Raw genomic sequence first — 22,817 nt, 5'->3', positions numbered from 1 at the left:
TGTCATAGCTGTCTGTGTTGGTTGGTATTGGCAGGCAGACCTGAAGCAGAGACATTAATAGTTCTGGTTGGTGTTCAGATAAGGCTTGGATCATAGGAGATTCAGTGCCGGGAAACAGGGCATGTTTTAAGTGTTTTTGGTGCCAGAGAGAGAATCAACAGAGTGATCTCAACTCACAAACAATTATTGTCATAAAATGCTGTCCCATTTTTACTATTAAATATATACCATCTATCACAAGAAACAGGGGAGAAAGATATTTACTCACAAAAAAGAAGATAAAATTGAAGATACAAGGAAAATGTCAATCGAGTTCCTTTATTAAGTAGGACATCAAGAGAGGAATTTTGACTCAGATATGTCAACAGTTTATGATTAAATCCACATGGGTATCTGGCACCACAGGGCAGAGAACTCCCATTTCTGTTGTATTTGAATTGTGATAGGACACTTCTTACAACCACAAATGAACAGAACGTCAAGTTTCCCCCCATCAATTGGCATTCCACAAAATATGATCTATGCTATGTTAAAGTTTTGACATTGTCATAACATGCGTGGGTGTGTTCCTGGTGATGAGCTATGGTCTCAGCAGACCTTTGAAAACAAAATACAAATTGGCAGAGCTGTTCCGTGCTCCGCCATGTTACAGCAGTACTGTACTCCCGTGTGTTAAGAAGATGGGGTCATATGTGATTAAACTGCATGGGCCTCACTCCCCCACTCAATTAGCCCTCTCATGAAAGACAGGGGCGGGACAGAGACCAGCTGAGATACAGGTATCCCAGGTGTGCTGCCAGGAGACCAGGAGGGGGCCGCTTGAAAGCAGCCGAGTAATCTGGAGGATTAAACTTTCCTCAGAGGTCCTCCATCTGAAAGAGTCTATTTTTAGGCGGTGGGAGTGTCAGTGAATGTTTGAGCCCCTTTCTGCCCGTCTCTGCGTATCTGGCATTCCATCCCTTGGCACCATCCCACTGCAGCCTGCCCTGCCGCCTCTCAAAGGAGCTTTCTGATCAATCCCTGTTTTTTAGGCACTCTCTTCACTGACCTTCATCGCCCTTCACATTTCAGTCATGCTGCAGCAACAACACCGTACGCATTTCATTACAGGTCAGCGTCTTCAGGTTTATACAGTAACAATGGGGTTTTGTGTTCTTATGCTAATGTCTCATTAAGATTAGAATGCTTTTAATCATGGAAATGCAGATTCCCATCTCTTTGAAAGTTAAATGTATGCAAATGTTGCTCTTTTAAATTCTGTACTGTACACATTCACTTTTTGAAACCCGCAATTATTGAACACATTGCCAGTCAGAATGGAAAAGACTTTGAATATTGAAAAACAAAGATGCCTTTTTATTTAACATAAAATTACTTTCCAGGAGTTGCTGCACATGATGTGCTGAAGCCAGCTATAGTTGACTCTCACATTGGCAGAAATTAGTTGTAGTAATTATGTTCATTGACTTGCTTCATAAACTGTATTAACTGAAAAAGAGATACTTCGATGTGGGTCTAAATGTGTACGTGTGCATGCGTGTGTGTGGATGTGTGTGTCCTCTGGGCCATGTGAGTACAGAGGGGCCTGGTCAGTCCCTCAGCAGCGGTCAGGGCTTGGTGTTTCTACTGTTTCTTTTTGACATACAAACTGAGTAAACATCATTTGGCATGTTGTTTTTCCTTTTGCGCACCACACACACACCACACCAGTGGCTGACAGCATCACACACACACACAAACACAGACCCAGACCAGTTGTCAAACGTTGATCCCATTACTTGTTTATTCAACTCCTTAGCGTGAAGGGAGTTCGTTCATGCTGTTGTTTTTTCTCTGGACCCTGCCAAATGTTATGAAAATGCCACCATTTTGTTGGAAGGGATTCTAGTTGACTCCACTTAATTATAACCACAGTTCTGTTGGAATTCTTGTTGTCTATGTTGTATCATATTCTGAGGAATCACTCTTGTTGTTTAATGTATCTTCTTTTTGATGTTGTGGAAGTAAAACAGAGATGGTTCGTCGGGACGTCCTGGCACACTCTCCAACATGTGTTCACATTTTCAATAACATGATTTAATTACATGGAGTGTCTGTTTTGCATTAGTTTAGTTAAAGCCTTATAATTCATGTTATTCTCATAACATGAAAAAGGGGAGAAAAAAACCATGTTCAAAGCAGAGTGGATCCAGGTAATTAATTTTATGGCAAACCACTGTGTTAGAACTCCCTACTGGTGGCAGAATCAAGAAAGATTCAGACTTGCCAACGTGCTAAGTGGTACATTTAGGAGCGAAGGGTAATAAAATAAATGACCTTTATTCCTTGCAGTTGTGCTTGTTCCAAGAGCGTCCAAAATCAGTATTTTAATGTTTACACACTTTTTACTTTTCTAATTCAGTCGTATTTTAATGTTATTCAAGTGCTGGCATGACATGTGGAAATAAATCAGACTGATACTGCTTGTCAAATGTTTTATTAAAGTTGTATGATTCTCAGAGGCCAGTTTCCTATTACATAGAAATGTGGGGATCCCACATAATGTAACCTACAGTGTAGCTAGATACTGAGGCTAAATGCTTTGTGCAATTGGAACCACAGAAAATACCAAAGCCCACATTCTGAGAGTAAATTTGCTAGGATAAATCATTAATACTTGTTGGATTAAATACCTGTGGGACTTATCTCTTTTAGTTAAGAACAACATTTACATTTAGATGTGTTTATGTTTGGTTTACGAAAGAGATAATGGAATTTCATAGCATTTAAAAATTTGAATAAATAATTAATACTTGTCATTGTGACAATTGTGTTCACTAAACAGTTACCTACAAACACGGATCACGCTTTTGTTATGGCAAGTACGTAAAAAATACCGGTCTGTCATCATTGAGGCTAAGAACTTGATTGTTTCTCCTTAGATCAATCTAGAAACCATTTTGCAAACCCAATCACAACTCCTGAGCTCACAAATGTGCGCCATTGTAACCTTAATTCCCTTTTTACATGTCTCCTATCGATGGCTATCACGGTCATCATTTGCATTGGTGTTACTTCCTCACCAGTGTTTGTTCATCTCACTGTCCCTTTGTAGCAGTTTGTGTCATTGTAAAGTCATATCCCAATGTCATCCTTCGTATTTCTCTCTGTTTGGGCATAGCTGGTAAATCACTAGCGATTCTGACTGGTTAAAAGAAGATACCCAGCCACTTTATTACGTCACTTATCTTAGATTTTTGGGACTGTGCCCAGGGTTATGACCCTGATGAATCATAGAGGCAAATGAGAGGAGCTCTCGCTTGCTCTGTCTTTCATCTTTCACTCAAACACTACTAATGAAACAAATGCACAGCGCCAGTATGCCACATTCGATTATGTTTAGGACGTTAATTGGACTGTTTGGTAATCCCTTACATCCATAAGAATATAATATCTTTCACTTGAAGCACTATAATTGTATCAATCTGTGTTTATTTTGTAGATACGTGTGGCTGTTACTTAGTAGCTAGTTGGGCTAGTCTGCCATGATTATCTATCATGTGATATGTATGAGAATGCTTGAGACGCTGTTGGCTGTAATATTTTTTTCTTTGACTAGGCCTCACATATTAGGAGGTGTTTTTAGACAAAGGAACAGCCACTCTATGCTGTAATTCGGTCAGCCTGAGTGAGTGGATTTAGTTTTTAGGGCTCTCTTGACCCTCTCAGCTGAGAAGAGGGCACATGTTGGCAGGTATAACAGTGCCACAGGAGGACCAGGCTGTAATCTGAACCAGCATCAGCCATCCATTGTGGGGTGCATAACACTTCTAATGAGTCAATTTTCTGAAGCAAGAACAACTCTGGCCTGGAATCAGGTGATAAACAAAAACGTGTGGTTTTGGTAGGAATTGTTTCCAGTAATTGGAGATTTTGCTCTTACTGTTATAGAGAATTCCCTCGACTCTCTCCAAGGGTAGAATTCTCTGGATTGTTGCCATCCAGGTTTCCTGATCCCTGATTTGATTCAGTTTGTAGAGAAATGACACCGCAAAGGTAGCATTGTTCCTGCCTGTAAGCCATCAGCCACCAGAATCAGAGAGTTAGGCGAGCAAACGAGAACACCCAACATAACCACTGCTGATTTCCATTGTATGGGTTTTGTCCAGGGTTTGGCTTTTGATGTGTAATCCAAATTTTACTGACATTTCATCGAGAAAGACTTACAGTTACAGAACATTTACTGTTGCTCACAATCAAGTTCAAAAGTTGGATCAAGAAGCTTATGGAGAAGAGACAAAAACGATTACTGGCCATATTGAGATTGCGGAATTTAATTCTGTCTTATTAAAGTTCTAGAAGACTGTATTACATAACCGAGTTAAATGACTGTTAACAGTTCTGAACGAGATCCCGTCATTATGCAGGCTTTATGTGTTTTCTGACTGTACTACTTGTTTGAGTTGCGCTTATGTTTAGATGTCTGCAGACCGCTCTCATTTTTATTCACATTTAATGTTTGTTTATGCTAAATAGAATAGGCGGTCTTGTACTTTGTGTTGGATGCCGATCAAGAACGCCACTTGACCAACTTGAATTGCTCCACAGTGGGTTTTTGCTCTTGAATGTTTCTGCCCCACTCCAATGTTTGCTATGGTTTTGGCTCACATATTAGACTGGCCTGGGTAAACAGGAGTCATTGTTTTCTGAGTGAAGATTTCTTTCCAGCCTATTAAACATTTTCTCTGCGCATAGTCTTCAGGTTACCTTTAAATCATAGCTTTGGTATTTTATAATCTCAACATACATTTTTTCAACTGCATGTGTAGTATGAGTAGCTTTTTCTACTGACTTACTCTTGAATCTTTGCTACTCCTAATCGAAATCTCCTGTGAGTCTAAACCTGAGATGGTCCCTGTTGTCTGACTCTGTCACTGGTCCACTAACACAGTCTCTCTGACCTCTGACCTTATTACCTGGCCTTGCACTGTTGCACTACTGACCTGACTCCTCCTCCACTGCCTTACTTGTCCCTTGTCCTGTCCTGGTGTCCTCTGGTGTCTCCTGGTGTCTTCCTGTCCTCCCTGGTGCTGGGGTGTAGTAGTGACAACATGTCCCTGTTTTTGGTTCAGCAGTGTTGAGCTGCAGTAACTCCAACTGCGTTGTGGTGCTCAAGGACTCCCAGGGTACATTCAACTCCCCCTGCTACCCACAAGATTACCCCAGTAGTCAGGCCTGCAAGTGGACTCTGCAGGCTCCAGCTGGATTCATTGTGCAAATAACCTTCCTCGACTTTGAGCTTGAGGAGGCCCTTGGGTGCATCTACGACCGCATCATTGTCAACACGGGCAACCAAGATGTTAAGTTTTGTGGCTTAACAGCCAACGGACTGACGCTAAACTCCACCGGCAATGTGATGGAGGTGTCATTTAACTCAGACTTTAGCGTCCAAAAGAAAGGATTCAGTGTCAGTTACAGGCAAGGTATGTTTTAAAGCAGGCAAGCTTTCTTTTCTGTTTACTTACTTCTGTTTTTACAGGTACATTTTTATGGCTATTTTGATTGTTAAGTTTATTATGATTATTATGATTCTTCTTATGTTTGTAGTTTGAATGTTTTTACATTACATTTTCTTCTCTATTTTCAACATGCTTATTTAGATGTTAATGTTTAGCCGTGTCCTATGACTGTTAGCTTCATGGTATTTATAAGTCATTCCCCAAAGAAACATTACGCAAGCATCAAACATCTCCGCCCTTCTACTAACCAAACAGCAACATGGCTCGGGACAAACATGTCTTCCATCCACTATGCTAACTTTAAAAATTACACTTTTTTTTCTGACACAATGCTGTGCTTCTCCCTTCTATAATATTCCGTTCCCTTTTCTCAAATAGAAAGAACCCTAATAAGCACAAGTGACATGAAATAAAATTATTTTGAATTCTCAATATAGTAGTCAGAGAAACCAATGACAGGGTGAGTGAATGATAAAATGGAGTGTTTTATAGTGTTTAGCCTATGCTCAGTTTATAGAATCCCAGTCCAGCCTTTATCTAGGCACCATAAACCCTCCACATCAAAGAGGTACACTAAACGTAATCACACATAGCTCCTCCACCACATTATCCCTTCACATGGCCTAATCAATTAAAATCTCTCCCAGCGGGAATAGAACCTCGTATTCACAACGAGTCCAAGTGTGAATGAAGTGTCAGGGAATGGTACCGTAGCTTTCCAACGCCTTCAAATGTTTCAATAACATTTTCACAACATTTTACTGTGAGAGATTTTCAGCCAGCCATGTTGGAACATGGTATGCTTTGATTTATGCAAGCAATCTTGCTGTGAAACACCAGGGAGGCTAAGGAAAACTGGCATTGGGAGGTTTCCACAATGCTTGGTTCTAGTTGGCTCCTTTGTCGTCGCCAGGCAATGGGTATCAATTTAAAGCATGGACATTAGATGAGTTAGATTGAGTCATTTATACACCGCATCACATTAACCTATATTCTCCCACACCCATCAGTTGGGGTCTAAGCTCCTATTGGGTTTGGGCTCTGTGGTGGTATCCCAACAGGCAGGCGAACCTATTGAACTTGGCTTTCAACCTGTTGGCAGCCCAATGTCCTGACTGGAGCTCTGGAATCATATGACGTTGTCACAGTAAGCCCTGGTCTTTCCGTACGGCTCGCAAAGCAGATCGGAGATCAACAACACAAACAAAGCCCTGCAGGACATCAAAAAGGGCCTCTCAGCTGTGTCAAATCCTGATACCACATTCAAAGCTGAGCTGTGTTTTTCCATTCCAAATTGGCTGTCACTCTGGCAATGGGATGGCCAACAGCAACAAACCCGCCGACCAAATCTGAGCTTCATTAAATGAAATGTCAGAAAGTATGGCATGAGCATATGTACATTTAAAAAGGAATAGAACACTATTCTTCCTGTTGAAAAGCCTCATTGACTGGTGGGAATGTGGAAATGGAGTGCTGGTTGACATTTAATCTTAGTGATAAGAGGTAGGCCTGAGATGTTAGAAGCTGAGGTCCCTGCCTAACTGGCACCGTTCATCCTCTGGGCTGTGGAACACTCTGGAGTCAAACAATGATGATGTGGAAACGGTGTCTCGTTAGATGCAAATAGTGAATAATGACAGACAGCAGGAGAGTGACAAATGAGATTTATTCAACCTGTAGCCTTTGGATTCACACAGCATGAATTGGCCTGATCATTTGTTTTGAAGTCAATCAGAGTATATAATAATGGCAGGTAAGTGGTGTGTTTACCCAGACATACTGTATGTTATTAGTCGCATCGGGCTTTAAACAAGATGTCCTGTACAGTTTGTTAGAGCCCCTGGTTCTACTGAACATCTGACAGTCATCTAATGCAGTGGTTCCCAACTCCAATCCAGGAGAACCACAGTGCTGGTCTTTGTTCCAGCCCAGCACTAACATTGATTCAACTGATCAAAGGCTTATGATTAGTTGATGACTTGATTGGTTGAATCAGGTGGTTGTGAGTCCTTAGGCCTGTATTTGAACAACACTTTGTTCTCTAATGCTCTTCTTTCTACCTGTGTGCTGTAGTTGCCGTGGCGCTAAGGAACCAGAAGGTCACAGTGTCCAACGGCGCAGGCAAAGTGGTCCAAGTCTCCAACTTGGTGACCATACCTACCCTTCAGCAGTTCACCGTGTGCTTTGAGATAGCCCAGCCCAACCAAAAGAGCAAGGAGACTATCTTCTCTTACACCTGGCAAGAGAACAGCAGTGGTGAAGAAGCCCTCAGCTTCGGAAATAACCAGGATGGAGTGGCGCTGGTCATGAGTAACGAGACATGTCTGCTAGACTCTATCCTCAACGCCTCGGACTTCACTTCCACCATGAAGCAATTCTGTCTCACCTGGGCCTCCACCACAGGCAAAGTGACCCTCTACTACAACAGCAACTACAGGGTCAAGACCTGCTCCAACACGATTGGGCGCTCGGTGGGGGCTGGGGGGCTCTTCAGGCTGGGGTCCCATAGCAGCTTTGATGGGACCATCTATAACTTCCGCCTGTGGGATTACGCCATGAACATGAGACAGCTGGTCGCCCTTACCTGTGACGCCGTCGGCAACGTCATCGACTGGGACAACAGCTTCTGGGACATCCCCTCTTCACTGGCACAGACGGACAGCACGCTGAGCTGCAGTAAGTATCCCAATATAGTCATCCTCAACACACTGGTCTATTGTATTTATGATTACTGATTTCCAGTCAGCAGAACTTCTGAAAATAATAATTGTTATTATTCAAAAGAGTTTGACTGACAATAGTCTTTATGTTGTTATTGGGACAATTTCATGGTTCGGTAGTAACAGTTAATGCATAGCAGTTATGAGAGTGACGAAAATGACATCAAAATCCTTAGTAACTCAAACAGTCCAAGGTTATCTAAACTGCTTAGGGAGATGAAAGCAGCAGGACAAAGATATGCTCGATGTCTCTAACAATGATAGTATTAGGAATCTGTTTGTAGCGATAGGAGGGTAGCCACAGCGAAGGAGCCAAGGGTGTCGGGGTATGTCTGCCCAACCGCCCGGAGCCGACTAGAAAATGGTGCTGTGTGTGGTTTAGCTGGGGAAAGTATGAAGTGCAGAATCATGCATTTCTCCAACCCATTATAAGGCTCACAGGAACACACACACATAGGCCCCATGGCTGAGGAAACTTGTTACCTAGCCCCATTCCTAAAACACTATCTGCTCTGCCACAGCTTTGGCCTGAGAGCTTGTGAAAGAGAGGGGTGTTCAGAGGACTTTTAAGACCAAATGGTAGGAGTTCCCTTCCCAGTGCTAAGCTCTCCCTTTCACAGAGGTGCACAGAGGAAGATGCCTGTCTCTCTGAACATTAGCTCGCTCTGTGTTAGTCTTGGAACTGCTCATGGGCGTGGATGATCTGGAACAACCAACTCCCCTTGGGTACTCTTTGAGTTTACATCTCTGCTGCTGCTCCAGTTGAAAATCATACATACCAGATGTTAAAACCGATAGGCTAGTTCTACTATACTGTACACTGTTTAGAGGAGTAGGGTAAACGATATACTGTTGTTAGGGCTGTGACGGTCATGGAATGTTGGATGACGGTAATTTGCCAGCCAAATGACCGTGGTCACTGTCATATCCGTTTGAATAGCAAAACAATATATAATAATAAAAAAAATATATGTTATACTTTGATCTTGACTGCATGTGCTGCCATAGAAGTATAATTCATAATTTGGGCGTCCCCATTCTAGTCAATGATGTCATAATGGGTGGATTGGTGGCCATCCCGAGTGTACCCATAGGAGCAAAGCAGGAAGTAAAAGCAGGAAATGTACCCATCATGTGTGCTGTGATTTGTTGATTCAACTGACATTACAAAAACTACACTCAATCGCATGAGCCATCAGTTCGCAATCAGTTAACATCATTTGAATGAACATTCTACATTTCAGCAAGGAGCAACAAAGTTTCATCAAAGATGATATATTATATTGACAAGATTGCCGGATGACCGCTCTAGAAATGGAAATACATGCTCTCAATGATTTAAGGCAGGCGAGATCAGGTGGGACCACTCTAGCCAATGAGAGGACAGATACACGTGTGAACAACAGGCAAAACGAAGTAATTTTTCTCAAAGTTGCCAGAATGCCACGTGCATCCACTTACAGTATATCAGTACATTTGTGACAGCCTAAACATTACGAAATGTATATTCATTCATATAAGCCTCAAGTAAGTCATAGACCTCCATACAAAAAAGGGGCTTATCTCACGCAGACAGATTTTGGGTGGAGTAAATCCTCTCGCTTCGCCTTTTCCTCTCTGATTTCATCAAGTTCTTAAGAGTCCATGTTACTGCAGAAACGGACTCAACCGCACTAATGCCCCGCCACCTTCAGTCAGCTGTTCATTTCACAAAAAAATAACAAAATAAGCGGTTATGACGGTTATTTATTTTCATGACAGTCTTTTTTCATAACCGTCGGTTACACGGTTATATTGTAATTGTGCCAGCTCTAACTGTTGTTTGAGTATTGTCGTGGAAATTCTTACACAGTCAATCTTAATGAATCATTGTTTATTTGTCAGCGCGCTGGAGAGGTTCCAACCAACTCAATGCACCATAGTACACATGTCAATCAGGAGCTCTGCCTGGGCAGACCCAGCAGTTGTCTTATATTAGCTCTATACACAGTGAAATTATAGTTGCATGATTTAGCATAATTAATGAATCATTACAGTTTTGTTTCATTCATGTGACAGACCAACACCTCACAAGGCTTCTTCTCTCTAAGCCGAGACCTTGAATCTGAGATATCTTTCGTTCGTTCTCAAAACAAGGTCTGGGCGTACTGCCAAATTGCAGCTACTGATAGTGAGATTTTGTACAGTCGCCACTTGCATGAACACAGAAATTGGTTTATAAAACAGCACATGAATAGAACACAGAAATTAGTTATAAGAGAAGCACAAACATTAGTAGCGGACTAAACTCCCCTCCATGGTGAAGGAAGTTTCGGAGGGGAGCAGAGACAAGGCTTTGTGGAATTCAGCTCCAACTACATCGCCAAAGGTTAATACTTCAAAAAATGTAAATTATGAAATACCTACTGTAGTTGTATGCCTTTCTTTGTTTGCTGAAATACATACTTTTTCTATAAACGTTAGTCAAATACAACCACTGACCGTTTGCTCATTGCTGTTGCTCTAAGATGGCAACTCAGCGCAAAAACGCATGTGCCAATTGAATCTCAACAAGGAAACTGTTGCAACCCCGGTTAAAGGAAGCGGGTTATTTTTAGTTCTTGCAAAGATAAACTCGACAGTATAAAGCATTAACATCACGAAAATGGTTATTTCCAACATGACAGCGGATTCAACATAGCCTGTTCCAAGCTGAGTTCATCTGCACCCTCTCAAAGGTTGAATACCCTGGCCAACAACCAATGAGGACCTGCCAATTAAGCTATGCGTATCCAATCAGATACATGTTTCCAATATCACGCACTGAACACGCGCATACTATTTTAACCAGATGTGCATAATAACATGCTGCTTATCTCTCAAACTCTACAGAAACAGTCAGTGGTTATATTTAATTAATATCTATTGAAAAGGTATGGATTTCAGCAAACAAAGAAAGGGACGCAACTACAGAGGACAAACATAGGTAAATAGTAAGAATTTTTATAATTTACATTTTTTTTAAGTATTGACCTTGGGCAAATCAATGTAGTCTGAGCTGAATTCCAAAAGCCCGGTCTCCGCTCCACGCAGTCGGTGGAGTTCATCAGAAACTTCCTTCACCAAGGAACGGAGTTTAGTCCTTGTGTCCTTGTTTGTCTTTACATAAACACCTCCATGTTTCATTGTGGTCCATTAGATTATTAAACATGTATTAACTTATTAATTAGTCAATAAATGCTTTGCTCTGCCCACATGAGTTTGTTTACATGTCACTGGCTGATGCAGCTGCTGCTTAATAATTGCCTGTGTCTGATTGCTACGATACCTACTAATGTCAAGTCTTCTCTTTACAGTCTGTTTCCCACATTGCATACACTTAACAACGGCTGCTCCATCTAGTGGTGAGTGTGCTGCTAACAACCTGATTGCTTCGTGAAAGCTGCTTGCTTGAGTACCATGCAAGAGGATGCATGTGAAATACGGTGCTAACCACTATAAAGTGTAGACTTTAGGTTTCCCAGTTAACAGAGAGTTGCATTAGTCATATTATGGATTCACTTTTTATCAAGCCTCTGGACGTAACATGTCAATGATACATTCTAAGTTTGATTCATCTACAGTCAATATGCCAAATCTATACACAAATAGACGATTATTAGTCTTGTGTCATACATCGAAAGCCTCCATTCAAGACCAACCAGGTAAAGTTATAAGTGTTTTTTTGCTTGCAGACTTTGTGTCGTGACATAACAAGGCTCTTCTGCATGACGCAAGTCGACCAGCAGTGATACTCTTGCTTATTGTCCGTCCGTCCTTGCTTTGAATAACATCAATGTACTGTATCTGCCTGTCTCATCTTTCCAGGGCTTCTCATGCTGGAAGAACATTTACTTTTTACAAGACCAGACAGTGACTTCTTAGGAACTAGCATGTAAAACCCCCCCTGTACACTGTGAACGTCAGTCGAGGCCTATGAGGTTGGCAGGAGGCTGAGGGGCCCAAACTTTAGTTTAGGTAGTCTGGTTGGTAGTCTGGTGGCGCGCAAAGCTATAGCTGTAGTCTACCTGGGGTAAACTAGCTCTGGGCTAATTATCAGGCTTGTGAAGAGGACTGGCCCAGTGAAGCTCTTTGGGTCTCCTTTCATCTCTCTGTGAGGTCAGTGGGGGAGTGACTGTCTGCATGGCTACACTCTGTCAGAGATCCATTACCCGCTGAGTCTTCACATTCCTCACAGTCCTGGCCCAGGCACGATGGGGTAGTTTAGTCTTGTGGGTCTACTAGTTCAGATATATGGAATAGCACTAGCCATTCATCCACATCCCCTAAAGGCACAAGACCTTTTGGGTGGGAGTTATGGGTACTGGCCTGGGAGTGACAAGTGAGACTAGTTTCTTAAGTTTCACTTCAATGATTACAACTCAGCAGTGCATGAGGTAATAGTTGAATATTGAAGACTGGAATCCACGGTCCACCAGAACAATGGTTCACTGGACCATAGTACAGTCCCAATAATGACAACTCACATCCACTAACTGATATTAAAGATGCCCTCTCTCTCCTCTGACAAGTCATTACTTTTCATTGCCAGCGATTATCATAATTATTAGCCATGTCCATCGAGTCCAGGTGGGTCTGTCTTGCAGTGTTCTGCTCTGAACACTTTTGTGTACAACAGCATTAGCAAAAATGTGAGGGGGGGCAAACAAAGCAGCATTCATCGCTGTATCACAAAGTGCTGCATATTTTATACGACAGAGGAGGTGTTGGCGGTAGGAATGGGCACAGCTTCAGAACAGTGGGTAAAAGATCAAACTCCCTGCCCTTTTCAACAAGATGACAAATATTCAGGCTCATGAAATTCCAACATTTATTTGGCAGATCATACTGAATATTTATTAAGATTTCTGGGTCCCATACCAGCCTGAGAGCATGTAGCTAGCTGAGCTGAGCAGCTGCTGAGAATACTGTCAATCCTGTTACAATGGAGGTACCTAATTCCCAGGGCCGAAGTCGTGCCAAATCTTTATTTTTCATGAATTTATCATGTGTGGGATTGTACTGATATTAATATAAAACTGCATAGAGTTGTTTAGGTTCTCTTTAACCTCTTACCATTGGAAATGCTGTTGATAATGGTGATTTAACATGTTTATTTCCAATCCACTTTGAAGGTACCTCTGTACCCGTCAATACATCACAGACCACCAGCTGTGCCTCTCCTGGACTGGGCTGCCCAGGTAGGAAACCAATGACTGTTACACATGTCAATAATTTACAACAGACCGTACAATGGTTATTAAGCACCCCCCAATCATACACTATCATTCTTATTAAATACGAGTTCATATTGATTAACAACCAACAGACATACCATTTTACCCATCTCACCTCTAATATGTGTTTGTGTGTTATCTCCCTTTTTCTGTTTTATTCATCATATTATCTTAGACATATTGACATACAGTATGCCATCATGTTAATAGGCACACGGTACATCAGTCTTTCTCCTCAACGTCACTTTGCAGTCTTGACCACGGTATCAATTCCATAACATGACTTTGACGTCATTTTATGCAGTCTTTGTGAAAAAACGACACCTCTAGTGTACCACTATCTCATTCACCCAGTAGTGTGTACACTGGAAACATACTCTCTGTACCCATTCACCCAGTAGTGTGTACACTGGAAACATACTCTCTGTACCCATTCACCCAGTAGTGTGTACACTGGAAACATACTCTCTGTACCCATTCACCCAGTAGTGTGTACACTGGAAACATACTCTCTGTACCCTGGTCTCCTTGTTAAGGGACCCTCCAAACCTTGTCATTTGCCATAAAGCTTCCAAATTCAACTGAAGAACCATGAGAAGTAGACCTTCCATTCCGTGGGGAGAGAGAGGGAGTAGCGGGGAGGGAGGGAATGGGGAAATTAGTGTTCCTGTCTAGTTTGACCCCTGTTCTGGATGAGGTCGCAGCTGCAGAGATGATGCAAGGTTTATGGCCTCTGCTCTTCATAGACATCAGCCACAGATGCATGTTGACTGATAAGAGACACTTCCCCAAAAGTAGGTTCTCTCCCGGCGAGCAAATCTATTAAGCGCTGTGAGATGATGGATTTAGACAGCTATTTGAAGGTTAACTCTTATATGCTTTGCTTACAAGGAAGAAAGACCACTGTGACAGACTTTGCTGTAGAATCAACAAGGTGATTGGATGGAAATAAATGAGACAAGGAAGGAAGAGGGTGACCTCTTTAAGACCAGCACTGTGGCTTATGATGGCCCAGAATATACAGTTGAAGTCGGAAGTTTACATACACCTGAGCCAAATACATTTAAACTCAGTTTTTAACAATTCCTGACATTTAATCCTCGTAAAGAATCACCACTTTATTTTAAGAACGTGAAATGTCAGAATAATAGTAGAGAGAATGATTTATTTCAGCTTTTATTTCTTTCATCACATTCCCAGTGGGTCAGAAGTTTACATACACTCAATTAGTATTTGGTAGCATTGCCTTTAAATTGTTTAACTTGGGTCAAACGTTTCGGGTAGCCTTCCACAAGCTTCCCACAATGAGTTTGGTGAATTTTGGCTCATTCCTCCTGACAGAGCTGGTGTAACTGGGTCTGGTTTGTAGGCCTCCTTGCTTGCAAACACTTTTTCAGTTCTGCCCACACATTTTCTATGGGATTGAGGTCAGGGCTTTGTGATGGCCACTCCAATACCTTGACTTTGTTGTCCTTAAGCCATTTTGCCACAACTTTGAAGGTATGCTTGGGGTCATTGTCCATTTGGAAGACCCATTTGCGATCAAGCTTTAACTTCCTGACTGATGTCTTGAGATGTTGCTTCAATATATCCATACAATTTTCCTTCTTCATGAAGCCATCTATTTTGTGAAGTGCACCAGCCCCTCCTGCAGCAAAGCACCCTGACACCATGATGCTGCCACCTCCGTGCTTCACGGTTGGGATGATGTTCTTTGGCTTGCAAGCCTCCCCCTTTTTCCTCCAAACATAATGATGGTCATTATGGCCAAACAGTTCTATTTTGTTTCATCAGACCAGAGGACAATTCTCCAAAAAGTACGATCTTTGTCCCCATGTGCAGTTGCAAACCGTAGTCTGGCTTTTTTATGGCGGTTTTGTAGCAGTGGCTTCTTCCTTGCTGAGCGGCCTTTCAGGTTATGTCGATATAGGACTTGTTTAACTGTGGATATAGATACTTTTGTACCTGTTTCCTCCAGCATCTTCACAAGGTTCTTTGCTGTTGTTCTGGGACTGATTTGCACTTTTCACACCAAAGTACGTTCATCTCTGTTCAAATATTTTGTATTGAACACACACAAGAATGGTGTATAGGTATAAAAGACAAGTATGCAATTCTTATCTAAACATAAAAGAGCAGACAGAAACAACAAGACCCAGAGTTCTGGGTACAAAACAAATATTACAAAACAAGACATACAGAACAAGGACAGGTAGAAAGAAAGAGGGTAGATGTCACCCCCTCCATCCCCCCCAACTGCTCGGGTGCCGGGGCAAGCACATGCTGCCCAAAGGTAGATTAAAATATTACAATTGAGAGTGCGTTAAAATGTACAAATTCACAGCGCCGACTGGTCCAAGTAAGAGAGGAAAGGCTGCCAGATTTGTTCAAATGTTGATAATTTATTGTTCAGATTATATCTAATTCTTTCAAAGTGTACAGTGTTTACCAATTCGCTGAGCCATAATTTGGTAGAGGGAACTTCCCTCCTTTTCCAAAACAACAAGACTAATTTCTTTGCCGAAATGAGACTGTAAGAGATTAGTTGTTTTGGGGGGTTGGTTAATCCGTTTAGGGAATCAGACACTCCCAGGATTATCAGAAGCGGGTCTGGGTCTCCAGAACTTCAGAGAGGATCCTAAAAATTCCACACCAATAACCATACAAGTTAGAGCATAGGGCAAAGCAGTGGTATAGTGTACCCTGCGCAGCCTGACATTTATCACACATAGGGGATGTATCAGGAAATATCCTTTGCAGTTTAGTTTTGGAATAGTGTAATCTGTGTAATACCTTGAATTGTCTGGAGTTAATGGAGCATGTGTGGATATACTCCAAGCCATCTTCCCAGTCTGCCACAGAAATGTCAGTCCCTAGTTCTTCCTCCCATTTTTCCTTAATGGCATCTGTAGAAGGTATGCTAACAGATTGAAAAGCGTCATATAGACGAGATATCAGTTTGTCTGAGGTGGGGCATATTTTTATGCATCCGTCAAACATGGAAGGTTTAGCATTCCCAAATGTTGGGAGGTGTTTTCTAACATAGTCTCTAATTTGTAGGTATCTGAAAAAGTTACTTCTGGGAAGATTATACATTTCCCTCAGCAACTCAAAGGAGGCAAAGGTCCCTTCTATATATAGATCCCCTATGGTATTTATCCCTAGCTCTCCCCATCGCTCAAAAGTGTTGTCAAGGTTAGAGGGGGCAAAGGAGGGATTCCTCGCAACAGGGAGCATGAATGGTATTGGTCTATGGTCAAAGTGGACTTTAATTTACTTCCAGATCCGGATTGTGCTATGTATAATAGGATTGTTACTATAAAGTGACATCTCCAGATTGACAGGCGACAAAATCACAGTGCCAATAGAGAAGGGGTGACACTCCTCACGCTCCATACTAAGCCAGCTGGATGACAGAGGTGCGTGATCCAGCAAAAACGTAACAGCGCGGAGGTTAGCGGCCCAATAGTAAAATATAAAATTTGGGAGAGACAATCCTCCTTCCATCTTGGATTTACAGAGGTGTTTTTTACCTATCCTGTGTGTTTTATAATCCCAGATGAAAGGATTGATAATTGAGTCCAGTTGTTTATGAAAAGATTTAGGTATGAATACTGGGATGTTCTGGTATAGGTCGAGCAGTTGTGGGAGGAAGACCATTTTAATGGCAATAATTCTTCCGAGCAGGGAAATTGGGAGTGTTCTCCAAAATTGTATGTTTGTCTTCAAATCAAATCAAGTTTATTTTATATAGCCATTCGTACATCAGCTAATATCTCGAAGTGCTGTACAGAAACCCAGCCTAAAACCCCAAAACAGCAAGCAATGCAGGTGTAGAAGCACGGTGGCTAGGAAAAACTCCCTAGAAAGGCCAAAACCTAGGAAGAAACCTAGAGAGGAACCAGGCTATGAGGGGTGGCCAGTCCTCTTCTGGCTGTGCCGGGTGGAGATTATAACAGAACTATGCCAAGATGTTCAAAATGTTCATAAGTGACAAGCATGGTCAAATAATAATCATGAATAATTTTCAGTTGGCTTTTCATAGCCGATCATTAAGAGTTGAAAATAGCAGGTCTGGGACAGGTGGCGGTTCCATAACCGCAGGCAGAACAGTTGAAACTGGAATAGCAGCAAGGCCAGGTGGACTGGGGACAGCAAGGAGTCATCATGCCCGGTAGTCCTGACGTATGGTCCTAGGGCTCAGGTCCTCCGAGAGAGAGAAAGAGAGAATTAGAGAGAGCCAAGATTTTCAAAATGTTCATAAATGACAAGCATGGTCAAATAATAATCAGGAATAAATATCAGTTGGCTTTTCATAGCCGATCATTAAGAGTTGAAAACAGCAGGTCTGGGACAGGTAGGGGTTCCATAACCGCAGGCAGAACAGCTGAAACTGGAATAGCAGCAAGGCCAGGCGGACTGGGGACAGCAAGGAGTCATCATGCCCGGTTTGCCGTGACGTATGGTCCTAGGGCTCAGGTCCTCCGAGAGAGAGAAAGAAAGAGAGAAGGAGAATTAGAGAGAGCCAAGATTTTCTAAATGTTCATAAATGACAAGCATGGTCAAATAATAATCAGGAATAAATATCAGTTGGCTTTTCATAGCCGATCATTAAGAGTTGAAAACAGCAGGTCTGGGACAGGTAGGGGTTCCATAACCGCAGGCAGAACAGCTAAAACTGGAATAGCAGCAAGGCCAGGCGGACTGGGGACAGCAAGGAGTCATCATGCCCGGTTTGCCGTGACGTATGGTCCTAGGGCTCAGGTTCTCCGAGAGAGAGAAAGAAAGAGAGAACGAGAGAATTAGAGAGAGCATACTTAAATTCACACAGGACACTGGATAAGATAGGAGAAGTACTCCAGGTATAATCAACTGACCCTAGGCCCCCGACACATAAACTACTGCAGCATAAATACTGGAGGCTGAGACAGGAGGGGTCAGGAGACACTGTGGCCCCATCAGAAGAAACCCCCGGACAGGGCCAAACAGGAAGGATATAACCCCACCCACTTTGCCAAAGCACAGCCCCCACACCACTAGAGGGATATCTTCAACCACCAACTTACAATCCTGAGACAAGGCCGAGTATAGCCCACAAAGATCTCCACCACAGCACAAACCAAGGGGGGGCGCCAACCCAGACAGGAGGATCACGTCAGTAACTCAACCCACTCAAGTGACGCACCCCTCCCAGGGACGGCATGAACGAGCACCAGTAAGCCAGTGACTCAGCCCCTGTAATAGGGTTAGAGGCAGAGAATCCCAGTGGAGAGAGGGGAACCGGCCAGGCAGAGACAGCAAGGGCGGTTCGTTGCTCCAGAGCCTTTCCGTTCACCTTCACACTCCTGGGCCAGACTACACTCAATCATATGACCTACTGAAGAGATAAGTCTTCAGTAAAGACTTAAAGGTTGAGACCGAGTCTGCGTCTCTCACATGGGTAGGCAGACCGTTCCATAAAAATGGAGATCTATAGGAGAAAGCCCTGCCTCCCGCTGTTTGCTTAGAAATTCTAGGGACAATTAGGAGGCCTGCGTCTTGTGACCGTAGCGTACGTATAGGTATGTACGGCAGGACCAACTCGGAAAGATAGGTAGGAGCAAGCCCATGTAACGCTTTATAGGTTAACAGTAAAACCTTGAAATCAGCCCTTGCCTTAACAGGAAGCCAGTGTAGGGAAGCTAGCACTGGAGTAATATGATCAAATTTCTTGGTTCTAGTCAGGATTCTAGCAGCCGTATTTAGCACTAACTGAAGTTTATTTAGTGCTTTATCCGGGTAGCCGGAAAGTAGAGCATTGCAGTAGTCTAGAAGTAACAAATGCATGGATTAATTTTTCTGCATCATTTTTGGACAGACAATTTCTGATTTTTGCAATGTTACGTAGATGGAAAAAAGCTGTCCTTGAAACAGTCTTGATATGTTCGTCAAAAGAGAGATCAGGGTCAAGAGTAACGCCGAGGTCCTTCACAGTTTTATTTGAGACGACTTTACAACCATCAAGATTAATTGTCAGATTTAACAGAAGATCTCTTTGTTTCTTGGGACCTAGAACAAGCATCTCTGTTTTGTCCGAGTTTAAAAGTAGAAAGTTTGCAGCCATCCACTTCCTTATGTCTGAAACACAGGCTTCTAGCGAGGGCAATTTTGGGACTTCACCATGTTTCATTGAAATGTACAGCTGTGTGTCATCCGCATAGCAGTGAAGGTTAACATTATGTTTTCGAATAACATCCCCAAGAGGTAAAATATATAGTGAAAACAATAGTGGTCCTAAAACGGAACCTTGTGGAACACCGAAATGTACAGTTGATTTGTCAGAGGACAAACCATTCACAGAGACAAACTGATATCTTTCCGACAGGTAAGATCTAAACCAGGCCAGAACTTGTCCGTGTAGACCAATTTGGGTTTCCAGTCTCTCCAAAAGAATGAGGTGATCGATGGTGTCAAAGGCAGCACTAAGGTCTAGTAGCACGAGGACAGATGCAGAGCCTCGGTCTGACGCCATTAAAAGGTCATTTACCACCTTCACAAGTGCAGTCTCAGTGCTATGATGGGGTCTAAAACCAGACTGAAGCATTTCGTATACATTGTTTGTCTTCAGGAAGGCAGTGAGTTGCTGCGCAACAGCTTTTTCTAAAATTTTTGAGAGGAATGGAAGATTCGATATAGGCCGATAGTTTTTTATATTTTCCGGGTCAAGGTTTGGCTTTTTCAAGAGAGGCTTTATTACTGCCACTTTTAGTGAGTTTGGTACACATCCGGTGGATAGAGAGCCGTTTATTATGTTCAACATAGGAGGGCCAAGCACAGGAAGCAGCTCTTTCAGTAGTTTAGTAGGAATAGGATCCAGTATGCAGCTTGAAGGTTTAGAGGCCATGATTATTTTCATCATTGTGTCAAGAGATATAGTACTAAAACACTTAAGTGTCTCTCCCGATCCCAGGCCCTGGCAGAGCTGTGCAGATCCAGGACAGCTAAGCCCTGGAGGAATATGCAGATTTAAAGAGGAGTCCGTAATTTGCTTTCTAATGATCATGATTTTTTCCTCAAAGAAGTTCATGAATTTATTACTGCTGAAGTGAAAGCCATCCTCTCTTGGGGAATGCTGCTTTTTAGTTAGCTTTGCAACAGTATCAAAAAGAAATTTTGGATTGTTCTTATTTTCCTCAATTAAGTTGGAAAAGTAGGATGATCGAGCAGCAGTGAGGGCTCTTCGGTACTGCACGGTACTGTCTTTCCAAGCTAGTCGGAAGACTTCCAGTTTGGTGTGGCGCCATTTCCGTTCCAATTTTCTGGAAGCTTGCTTCAAAGCTCGGGTATTTTCTGTATACCAGGGAGCTAGTTTCTTATGACAAATGTTTTTCGTTTTTAGGGGTGCAACTGCATCTAGGGTATTGCGCAAGGTTAAATTGAGTTCCTCAGTTAGGTGGTTAACTGATTTTTGTCCTCTGACGTCCTTGGGTAGGCAGAAGGAGTCTGGAAGGGCGTCAAGGAATTTTTGTGTTGTCTGAGAATTTATAGCACGACTTTTGATGCTCCTTGGTTGGGGTCTGAGCAGATTATTTGTTGCGATTGCAAACGTAATAAAATGGTGGTCCAACAGTCCAGGATTATGAGGAAAAACATTAAGATCTACAACATTTATTCCATGGGACAAAACTAGGTCCAGAGTATGACTGTGGCAGTGAGTAGGTCCAGAGACATGTTGGACAAAACCCACTGAGTCGATGATGGCTCCGAAATACTTTTGGAGTGGGTCTGTGGACTTCTCCATATGAATATTAAAATCACCAAAAATTTAAATATGATCTGCTATGACTACAAGGTCTGATAGGAATTCAGGGAACTCAGAGAGGAACGCTGTATATGGCCCAGGAGGCCTATAAACAGTAGCTATAAAAAGTGATTGAGTAGGCTGCATAGATTTCATGACTAGAAGCTCAAAAGACGAAAACGTCATTTTTTTTTTTGTAAATTGAAATTTGCTATCGTAAATGTTAGCAACACCTCCGCCTTTGCGGGATGCACGGGGGATATGGTCACTAGTGTAACCAGGAGGTGAGGCCTCATTTAACACAGTAAATTCATCAGGCTTAAGCCATGTTTCAGTCAGGCCAATCACATCAAGATTATGATCAGTGATTAGTTCATTGACTATAACTGCCTTTGAAGTGAGGGATCTAACATTAAGTAACCCTATTTTGAGATGTGAGGTATCACGATCTCTTTCAATAATGGCAGGAATGGAGGAGGTCTTTATCCTAGTGAGATTGCTAAGGCGAACACCTTGTCTTGAGTTTTTGCATCAGAGAGGGGAAATTCTCCTTAAATAGTGAGGAGTATTGTTTGGTAACTACAATTCCTAGGTAGGTAAAGTTTTCTGAAGATAACTTAACTGGAAGATATTCTAGCCAAGAGGTGTTTTGCAACCGTATGTGAATTAATTCGCTCTTGTTCCTGTTTATTCTGTAACCCGAGAAGGTACCAAACAAATTAATCACATCAAGAATGGCTGGGATACTAGTTTGAGGTTCTGTTACATAGAGGAGAATGTCATCTGCGTATAGGGAATTCTTTTTTAGAGTATCTTTAGTATTATAGCCGTGTATTGCTGCATGAGATCTGATCGCCTGAGCGAGAGGTTCAATAATTAGAGCAAAGAGCATAGGCGACAGCGCACAACCCTGCCTTGTCCCTCTATAAAGGTTAAATCAGGGCGACAATGATTGGTTAGTGAGTATTCTCGCACAGGGGTTCCTATATAAAAGCTGGATCCAATTTATGAACCCATCTCCAATATTACATTTCTGTAGGACCTTGAATAGATAGGACCACTCAACTTGGTCAAAGGTATTTTTGGCATCAAGAGATATAACGGCAAGGTCCACGTTAGGAAACCTCTGAGAATACATAATGTTGAAGAGGCGCTGTTAGGAATAAAGCCGGTCTGGTCCGAATGGACCAATTTGCCAATTAAAGTGCTAAGCCTGTTAGCCAGAGTTTTTGCTCAAATGTTTTGGTCTGTATTAAGGAGAGATATTGGTCTATGACCCTACCTCTTCTGGATCTTCACCCTTCTTATGTATAATTGTAATGAACGCCTCATCCAAAGTAGGTAGGAGAGCTCCATCCCCATGGCCTGAACCAACATTTTGTGCAGGTAGGGAGAGAGCATGTTGCTGAATGTGTTATAGAATTTACCAGGGTATCCATCTGGGCCCGGGGTCTTGCCACTCTTTAGAGATGTAATTGTTTCTCGAATTTCTCCAAGAGATATTTCCTTATTCAGGAAGTTAGAATCTTCCTGGTTCAAGGCAGGGAGATTACAGTCCTCCAAA

The 22,817-nt window shown here is 42.4% G+C and overlaps 1 protein-coding gene across 13 annotated transcripts in view; it reads left to right on the top strand.

Moving 5' to 3' along the window:
- The window catches only part of LOC139582917 (adhesion G-protein coupled receptor G6-like), a 58,406-nt gene that overhangs the window by 5,195 nt on the left and 30,394 nt on the right, over positions 1 to 22,817 (top strand). For 8 of the 13 annotated variants that reach the window (XM_071413376.1, XM_071413375.1, XM_071413374.1 and 5 more), the window contains exons 3-6: positions 5,112 to 5,462; positions 7,572 to 8,174; positions 11,554 to 11,601; positions 13,372 to 13,437. In XM_071413376.1, the coding sequence (XP_071269477.1) occupies positions 5,112 to 5,462; positions 7,572 to 8,174; positions 11,554 to 11,601; positions 13,372 to 13,437 (1,068 nt within the window). The remainder of the gene's footprint in view (positions 1 to 5,111; positions 5,463 to 7,571; positions 8,175 to 11,553; positions 11,602 to 13,371; positions 13,438 to 22,817) is intronic. The other 5 variants (XM_071413373.1, XM_071413382.1, XM_071413384.1 and 2 more) reach the window with 1 other exon arrangement.

Source organism: Salvelinus alpinus, chromosome 8 (assembly GCF_045679555.1).
Source record: "Salvelinus alpinus chromosome 8, SLU_Salpinus.1, whole genome shotgun sequence".
In the NCBI taxonomy this organism is placed as follows: Eukaryota; Metazoa; Chordata; class Actinopteri; order Salmoniformes; family Salmonidae; genus Salvelinus; species Salvelinus alpinus.
The sequence above is the reverse complement of the archived record's forward strand: the minus strand, read 5'-3'. Positions and strand labels throughout refer to the sequence as shown.